The following is a 9,353-nucleotide window of genomic DNA, read 5'->3' on the forward strand; positions in this document are numbered from 1 at the left end:
TAGTGGTTTCACCTTTTTGGAATTGTAAGTTTTACTATTAAAATTATTGTGTTGCTTGGTATGAGTACACAAATTTTCTGACACAAAAGTAAAAGTAATTAGAAACAATTTAAAATTACATAATAATTGTTTCACCATCTGCCGTAAAGGATAGGGGGAATTTCACGTATACCCCTAAAAAACTTTAAAATTACATATTCCCGCCTCTAAAATTTGAAATTACATATTTCCCCCTCTAAACAAAAATAAAAATACAAAGTTGGTTTCAGGGTAGACGACAGTGAAGGTAGTTTTTAATAATTACATTATAATTAAATTGAAACTAATTATATGATATAAATATAATAATATTGTAAGAGTTGAAAGGTGAATAGGATAAATTTAAATCTTTAGAGAAAAAAAAGAAATTATATTTATTTTTTCGGAATAATGAATATAATTCTTAACAAGGTATAAATTAAGATTTTTAATAGTTGCGTTATAATTAAATTGAAGCTAATTATATAATATAAATAAAACAATACTGTAGAGTTGAAAGATGAATGAGATAAATTTAAATTTTTACAGACAAAAAAATTATATTTATTTTTTAGGATAAAAAAGAAATTGTCCCTAAATTAAAACTCAATATAAACCAACCAGTAATGAATCACTACAACTAATTAAAATTAAAATACAGAAAAAACGATAAATGTGAGATACTTTCTTCATAGTGTCAAGGTTGTTAATTATAAATAGTAATTGGATTGTCAAATTTAGATGTGAGGGAATCAAACCAGATATAAAAGGAAATCAGATTAAAAAAGGAAAATGTATGTGACCCAGACAAATGACTTCGGCACTAATTAATTAATCTATTAATAGCAGGATTATTTTCACCGCCTCAATTTTTGTTGCCTCTATATATATCAAGCACCCCCACGTTCATTACATCTGCTTTGATTGTTTCTCGCTCCCCTAGCCTTTGCATGCTCTCTCTGTTTTCAATCTGAGACTCGATCCGAAAGTGAACAAACAATATCTTTTCCAAGTTCTTTAGTTTTCTTCGACTTCTTTCAAGTTCCCAAGGTATTTATTGCAAGCCATCTTTGTTCAGAATTTTCTTGTTTATTTATTTTGGGGAATTTTGTGTTGCCGTGGATATTTTTTGTTTTTCAATCTTCATTTTCATATAAGAATATAAAACTGCATGGTCTCTGATGTGGGGGTCATGCATGCCCTCTCACGAGGATCATATATATAACTCAAACAAAAATTGTTCTTCCATCCAAGATTTTTAACATTCTCTAATTTAATGATTATATTGTATTATTTTAAAGTATAAACTGCATTGTTAAATTGATTTTTAATTTAGATTATTAAAATATTATTCTCATTTTGAAAGCCATTTTTTGTTGTTTTCCGCATGTCTATTTTTTAAAGTTGAATTAAGGAGTTCATCGTTATTTTTGAGAAAGACAACTATATATACATAATTTGCATTCACTTGATCTAAATTCAATTCTCCGTTCTTAAGCAGGAACCCTTGTAATCTCTGACAAATGGAGATCTTTTATGCTTTGATAAATCTACCATCTAAACCAGAGGAGTTTTCCCTTCCACCTCACTTTTACATATCGGACCAAGGTCAATCTTCATCATCGTCTGCTCCAGTGCCTTGCCTCCAGGGGTCTCCTTCTACCTCAAGAAGAGATCCCAAACTAGAATCTAAGTGTGACCATTGTGGCAAGGGATTCAAGACGGACCAAGCCAAGTTTGGCCACATGAGAATTCATAAGGACAAAAGCTTGAAGGGTACTCTCAAAAGGCCAGCTGATCACCTTCTCCCTTATAGATGGGCCTCAACTAGAAAGCGCATCCGGAAACCCGTGATAGACATGAACAGCCTGGAGGATGTCGTGGCTGTTCTTACTTTGATGGAGATGTCACGCTCAAAATCAAATGACTTGTGGAGGACCATGGAATCTGATCCATTGGATGAGAAGAAGCATGCCTCTGAAAACTGCAACAGGAGTTTCCCTTCGGACCAGGCTTTAGTCGAGCATGGCTCCAGTCACAAAAAGGAGAGGAAGAATGAAGCAATTCAGGAACCGACTGAAGTACTAAAGAATGGTGAAGTGCAGAAGAGTCGGAAGAGGAAGAGGAAGGTGAAAAGCGAAAGCGGGTCCCATGTGTGTGAGGTTTGCAATGAGAGTTATGCCACGGGGCAGCAGCTAGGTGGGCACAAGCGGGCTCATTACAAAAAGAACCTACTGATCAGTGAGGTGCCAAATGGTCAAGCTGACATGGCACAGAATGCTGTTAATGAATGCCTCTAGGCTGAAGGCAGAACGCGTTTCATATTAGCTTATAATTAAGTAGTAGTATAATGGAGTGTGTTGCGGTAGTTTTATTTTTCCATTGGAAATTAAGACAAATGATTTTATTTTAATGGAGTCTGTAGTGGTCTCTATTTTTTTTTTTTTTTAAATTAATGGGAAGAGTTTGCACTTTGCTATTAATTATAACTAATTACAAGTGCATGTTTTGTAAGTTCAGTTAGTTAAACTTTTTTGGTACATAGTTTCTATTTGTTTATTAATAAATAATAATACTGTGTTAATCTTATAAGTTTGTGTCTTTCGGGACTATTATGTAGTTGTTAATTATTATGCTTTATGAGACTGTTATTTAGTTGTCGTCTGTTTGACTTTTATATTCTACTTTTATCGTATGTCTCATATTCTTCTTTTATTGTCTATTGTATCAATCCACTTTTATTTAAGCATGTGAGAATATCTCGTATAATTAAAATATTCATCGGAAAAGCTGTACAGATGTAAAACCATATTTTTCAAAAAATGAAAAATTGTACAACAATCACGCAATATATCGTACAGATCTACTCTCATGTAATTTACTCTATTAATCTATATATTTTGTGTAAATCCCCCTAGCAAACATAAAAAAAAGTTTTAATTGAACAACATATATAATGTTGATACCTTATCCGCTAGTATTAGGTGTGGTAGAGCTGCTCTTCCAACTATCAGTCATAGTATCGGAAGAAAAGTTTGTTTCACCCTTTAACAGATAAGCTTCATCAATTATCATATTTTCCTTAACTATTTTATCTCCATTATAGTCCCCTTTTTCGATCACTCTCAGTGCCTCCAAAACCTCCTTTATAGATGGTCTCATTTCTCTATCAGGTTGCAAGCATCAAAATGCCAGCTCAGCAACCAAAGAAACCATGCAGTGCACCTCCCAATTTGACATGAACCCGAGAGCTGAGTCCACCAACTCGTTCAACTGACACCTCTGTATTTTGTTTAACGCCATATTAGCAAGGTTGATCTCATCTTTGCCCCTGCTCAAATCTACAGCCTGTTTTGATGAAATCAATTCCATCAAAACAACCCCAAAACTGTAGACATCACTCTTGTCAGTAAGATGGTAGCACTGGTAGTACACCGGGTCCACATACCCAGGAGTACCCTGAGGAATCGTCGAAACATGTGTCACATCCAATGGGAACAAACGCGACAAACCAAAATCACCAACCTTGACATGGAAACTATCATCTAGTAATATGTTATTCGTCTTGACATCTCGATGAATTATTGGGGGCTCAACTGTGTGTAAATACGCAAGAGCATTTGCCGTCTCGATAGCAATTGACAAGCGAACCGGCCAGGTTAATGCATTTTCACTAGAGCGGGACCCATGGAGGTGATCGGCAACAGTGCCATTGGGGACAAACTCGAAGACGAGAAGCAGCTCCCGGCTGGAGCGGGCTGTGCAGCCAAAGAGAGTGACGAGGTTCGGGTGGTGGAGACGAGAGAGAATATCAACTTCATTCATAAATTGCTCGGTGCTTTTGTAGTTGTTCTTGTAAAGGCGCTTTACTGCGATTGTCCGCCCATCCTTGAGTATCCCTAGAGAATTTTCCATTGTTCATTGTTAATCACTGATTAACAACCTCAATAATATCCAAAAAGCCTTCTTTTAAATAAAATATCATGAGTGCTCCTACAGAATTCAAGGTCCTAAGTTAGGAGTCGGGATCCATCTGAAGTAACTCAAATTTTGAGTTTGAATCCATACCATCCGATCAGAATCCGGGCCAATCCGGCCCGAGATGGAATGCACAGAGCCCCTTTAATATTTGTGCCTAAACAAATCGAACGGTATGGATTTAAACTCGAAATTTGAGTTAACTCAGGTGATATTTATTCCTAAGTAGGTATATCTAACTTAACTAACTCGAGTAAAAACAGAGATATTTTTCTCCACAATAATAAAAAAAAAATCAAAAAGTTGAGAAAGCATTTTGAAAAAATATTAATAAATGAGATCAATGTTGAATAAAAAACCTCCATCACCAAGCTCTATTGATTCGCTAAATCCTTTGATTCACAAAGCTCTTTCTCAAAAATGAGATCAATTTTTGAGAAAACAATTACCTTACATATACAAGTGATAGTATTTACCTTTATATACAATGCCAAAACCTCCATCACCAAGCTCTTTTGATATGCTAAATCCTTCAGTTGCCTCGCAAAGTTCCTCGTAAGAGAAAATCTGAGTGTATTCTGACCCCACCATCTCTGGGTCATGAAAGTCTTGATCAGAAACATCTCTTTGTACCAGAAGCTTTGACGATGATGAGATCAATCTCAGTTTCTTGCGCTTGTAGAATAGAAGTAACAAACCACATAATGCAAGCACAAATGCGAATCCCACAACGCATCCTGAAGTGAAGCATAATTAAATCAAAGTGAGAATACACATAAATAGAGTACAAAAAGTAAAATGTTTAAAATTTGATCATTCCATGAGCTAGATGAAGTTGACTTTTCAAGTAGGTTTATCGAAGTTTCAATGGAAACCATGTTAATTTTTCTTCAACCCAATTGATATTCTCAAAATATTAATTTGCCTCCAAAAGAAATGGAGCAGAGAATATTATTGAAATCATGCTAAAATGAGTAATTCATCAGTTTGGATGGGTTGAAGACCAACTACTATTCTAAATTAATTAGTTCGACTATATATCTCATAATATTATTGAAGCCCTGTATGAAAGAGATGTCTTATCTTAACTCTTCTTCTAAAATGCAAAAAGATTCATGATTTTATAAATAAATGTAAAGATAGCACAGTTTGTATGTTTACCTTACTGTAAAACTAAAATAGAAGTGATACTTACCTATTATGATTCTCGTTCGCAAGCGATGTTCTGCAATATGGATAAAGAATGAATTGTAAGAGGTTTAAAGAGATAATCTTGTATTGAACTTGTGTCTTTAATTACAATGACATGATGCATATTTATAGGCTTGACTAATCCTAGACATCTCCACTAATCATCCTCTAATTAACTACCACCTATACATTTCTAATCATCTGCCATATTGTATACACACTAATATCTCCATGTACTCCATACAGTTTACTAGCAAAAAATGAAAAACAAAATAACCAAATAGAATGTGAGCAAGTTATTAAGCTATGCATTGTTCATCACAAGCGAGTATGGATATGCTGTTAGCAAAGCAATCATGCTAATTAGGCAAAAGATGATTTGAGTAATTAGCTCCTATCAGGGAAAGATCTTGATTGTCATAATTGATTCGTATAGAATTATTACGAGGTGTAGTTGGACACGAAATAGGGAAGCAGGGGAGGGGAATAGGAAGAATAAGAAGAGAATAAAAGGATTCTGCAGTGGCCAATGCAAAAGAGCACAAATTAGGATAAATTAGTTGCTATTTCTAAAAATGAGAGAAGTTTCGTAATAGTTATACTTATGTTCTATTCCTACTGTTTGACAAGAACCCTGACAGAATTTTTGGACAGGATAGAAAAATGGAAATTTCCTACCAGCACCTCCAGTAAAAATAAATTAGAACAACATAGATTGATGAAAAGCAATAAAGATATCAATACTAGAAGTAAAATGTTATGGAATTATTATGCTAAACATTGAGTTAGGTATGAAATAAAAGACTTCTGATTTTATTTTAGAAGGGAACGGAATAATCGACTATATGAAAAAGGTAGCCATCCTTTTCAACAAGTATGGGAAAATTGGGAATTATTCACATGGAAGTAAGACCAGGAAACTTTGAAAAGGGAAATTTTAGAAAGAAAAAAAAAAGGTTAGCTATTATTGTAATAATTCTGAATAGTCATAGGCTTAAGGGTTAATCAGTCAAAAGTCTCGTATATTATCTCTATCAGAGCTAGCTGTTATGTTAAGACCACATTAATTATTCCAAAAGGGAAATGAAAAATACAAAAAGAAAATGGAACTGTCCATAATTTACAAAAAGATTAAAAAGAAAATTAACAGGGATGAATTGATTAAATATGCAAGCTACTAACCTTTTCCATCTTTAGGATCAAAAACCTCTGTCCAGTTTGCAAAGCAACCGGGCTGTGCTACAAGATCATATGAGTAACTAGATGATAGTAGAGTAAGCTGTGGGCTGTCATTTTTGAATGAGAAAATGGAGTCAAATGATGGATCAAGGGAATAATTATGAGGCTTCAAACAAATTTGCGTAGGCTTATGATCATCTTCACCAAGAGAAGATGAGTAGCTAAGCTTGTAATCCTTTCCAAATATCTTGGGTGGTGATTGTATATGATCAGGAGGGACACATCTCACAGAAGACAGGCTTATATTCAATAAATCATACATCCCACGGTACACGCTAATAGGACTAGAGAAATTAAAATAAAGATTATGACAGCCAGATTTATTCAAAGAACTACTAAGATAAGGATCTTGAACCGTAATGGTGTTGTTTTCATATGAGATGTTTTTCAATGGTAATGACTTGGGAAGCCATAAAATAAATGGCGTACTCTTGTTACATCCAATCGTTAAATAGCCCGGACAAATAAGACCCATCGTAACATCTGATTAGAAGATGAAAGGAGGCTTAATTTGAATAGAAGAATCACATGGAAGTGTACGGGTACATGGGTTGGAGAAGCAGGCTGGAAGGAAGAAAATGAAAAAAAGACAAGCCAGTACTGAAGCAGCCATTAAAGACAACCAACTGAGATACTTAAGTTATTGCTATTTCTAAACTATAGAGAAGATACGGATACAGACATACTATTCTTCCAACCTCTTATAAAATTTTCCATGGATTGAATTTGAACTTGACTTGGATATATATTGAAAGATAAGCAGTTAGGCCCTTACAATTATGAAAAATGTCACCAAGAAGGTAGTTTAGTTTCTACAATACATGCATCTCTTTAACAACAACTTTGAATAAATTCTCATGGATGCTAGTTATATAGTGGGAAAGGCCCCTGATTTCATTTCAGAAGGGAAATAAATCAGTCAGTTTAAATGTTTTCTCACAGTATGTAAATTTCGAAATATACATCAAGGTAGAATAACTTGTAGACGAATCCGTATCCTCTGAAATAACAGAATATTAGAGTTCAGATCAGGGCCGTCCAATTAGAATCTAGGCCAATCCAGTCCGAGGTGAAACACACAGGGCCCCTTTAATATACGTGCAAAAGAAAATCGGACGGTCCGGATCAAACGTAAGCTATATAATCATTTTTCCCACGACTTCAGTCTGGCTTTCTGGTGAAATATTCCATGTTATTGTAAACATAATTATTCGTTGGGCTTAAAAGATAGTTCACTTAGTCAAGGTCTTCTCTTGTCTCCAAGTACAAGTCTTTATATACCTATCTTTGCATCACCTCGATCCTACGTACGGTCCTACCATTGACTGGGAAGTAAACTCAAAAAATATAACAAGAGAATATAAACCTTTTTATGACAGTCAGATTGAAATGGACGGTTCAGATATGTTAGAAATCTCCAATGATCTTTGTACGGCTGGAGAGGACAATTATGAAAGTTATTTAGACCAGAATAAAAAATAAAACCAACTAAAGCAACAGGTGGCAGAAAGAAAAGAGAAGAAACAGCTATACAAGAATGTTTTTTATAAATCATAATTAATTAAATTAATTTTAACAAAGCAGCATGACTATTATTTTTTTTTACAAAAATCATAAGGACCGAATACCTAATTCGGTCTCCACATTTTACTTTTTTTTGGACCGAATTAAAGATTCGGTCCCTCTTTATTTTGAAACAGAGGGCTAGCCCCTGACAGAAACAGCTTGTTCCTAGAAGAAACAGTGGCTGTCCTTGGCTGAAACAGCTTGTTTTTGGTAGAAACAAGACCGAAATAGGGGCCAAAATAGAAGAAAATGTGGAAAAAAAAATAGGGGCTGTCCCTGGCAGAAACAGACTGAAATAGAGGCTGTCCCTGGAAGAAACAGGCCGAAACAGAGAAAAATGTGGAGACCGAATTCGCAATTCGGTCTCTCCAAAAAGTAAAATTTGGAGACCGAATTGGGGATTCGGTCCTTGTGGTTTTTGTAAGAAAAAATAATCATGCTACTTTGTTAAAATTAATTTAATTAATTATGGTTTATAAAAAAATTCGCTATACAAATATCTCATTTATTATCCTGGATTTCTGGTGACCTCATACAGTGTTGCACTACCACATAAAATGGTTCCATAATCCATACGTGGTTGAAAAATAGATTTATACACGGTTTTGCAATGTTCACGGGAGTTGTATATAATAGAGTCCGTAAATTCGTAAATTACATACGTAAATTGTATGCAGTGTCCTATGTTTTTTTTTTTGTTAATTTTGCTCATTTTTTTGGGCCAAAACACATTATACCCGGTTTAAAGTAAAACTCATGTGTCTTAAAACATTAATCCTACACAATTTTTTTATTAAAAAACCCTATTAATTCATATATTTTTTCCAATGTTTTCACCAAAACACATCATACACAGTTTTTAAATTAAAACTGTGTATGAAAACATTAATCGTACACTTTTTTTTTATTAAAAACCGTACATAATTCAATTTTTTTTTAAATCAATGAAATCTTAGATCTGAATTCAAATCAAACCCTATATCTAAATACCAAAAGCATTAAACTAAATTTAAAAAATTATAAATTGAAGAAAGCTGGTAACAATACCTGCACTATAACTATAAAATGAAGTATTTATACTTGTGCACGGAAATATTTGTATTTATGATGGAAATAATTTTTACATAAATAATTGTTTCTCCAACTAAATATTCCAAAACGTATGAGTACCATAAATAACTATAGTGGACCACTCAAATTACATTGGGGGATGTGGGGAGGGGGGGGGGGGGGGGGGGGGGGGGGTTGGGCATACACGTTTTTAGATGTGGTTTTGTTTTCTTCGTTTAATCCCGTCTATATTTCTGACGATCTGTGAGGAAATTTTGCAAATGTATAACCACGAACGTCTTCTATGTAAT

At 34.2% G+C, this 9,353-nt stretch overlaps 2 protein-coding genes across 2 annotated transcripts; one reads left to right on the forward strand and one right to left on the reverse strand.

Annotated features, from left to right (window-relative positions):
• Positions 1–1,541: 1,541 nt before the first annotated feature.
• On the forward strand, positions 1,542–2,318 carry LOC144564474 (zinc finger protein ZAT3-like). Its single transcript, XM_078314070.1, has one exon. It carries the CDS (start codon positions 1,542–1,544, stop codon positions 2,316–2,318), a length of 777 nt encoding a protein of 258 aa, XP_078170196.1.
• A 502-nt stretch (positions 2,319–2,820) lies between these two features.
• On the reverse strand, positions 2,821–7,197 carry LOC144564794 (LEAF RUST 10 DISEASE-RESISTANCE LOCUS RECEPTOR-LIKE PROTEIN KINASE-like 1.1). Its single transcript, XM_078314393.1, has 4 exons — positions 6,370–7,197; positions 5,192–5,221; positions 4,473–4,733; positions 2,821–3,917 (listed from the first exon to the last, which is right to left on the reverse strand). Exons 1-4 carry the CDS (start codon positions 6,899–6,901, stop codon positions 3,202–3,204), a joined length of 1,539 nt encoding a protein of 512 aa, XP_078170519.1. The 5' UTR covers positions 6,902–7,197; the 3' UTR covers positions 2,821–3,201.
• Positions 7,198–9,353: the final 2,156 nt, after the last annotated feature.

Source organism: Carex rostrata, chromosome 13 (genome assembly GCF_964058835.1).
Source record: "Carex rostrata chromosome 13, lpCarRost1.2, whole genome shotgun sequence".
Classification (NCBI taxonomy): Eukaryota; Viridiplantae; Streptophyta; class Magnoliopsida; order Poales; family Cyperaceae; genus Carex; species Carex rostrata.

Bases quoted from the DNA above. Each gene is read 5' to 3' on its own strand.
- LOC144564474 (XM_078314070.1), top strand. From the start codon at position 1,542: ATGGAGATCTTTTATGCTTTGATAAATCTACCATCTAAACCAGAGGAG.
- LOC144564794 (XM_078314393.1), bottom strand. From the start codon at position 6,901: ATGGGTCTTATTTGTCCGGGCTATTTAACGATTGGATGTAACAAGAGT. The intron at 5,222-6,369 runs GTTAGTAGCTTG...TCCATATTGCAG, and splicing joins TGATCCTAAAGATGGAAAAG to AACATCGCTTGCGAACGAGA. The intron at 3,918-4,472 runs GTAAATACTATC...AAAATTCTCTAG, and splicing joins TTTTGGCATTGTATATAAAG to GGATACTCAAGGATGGGCGG.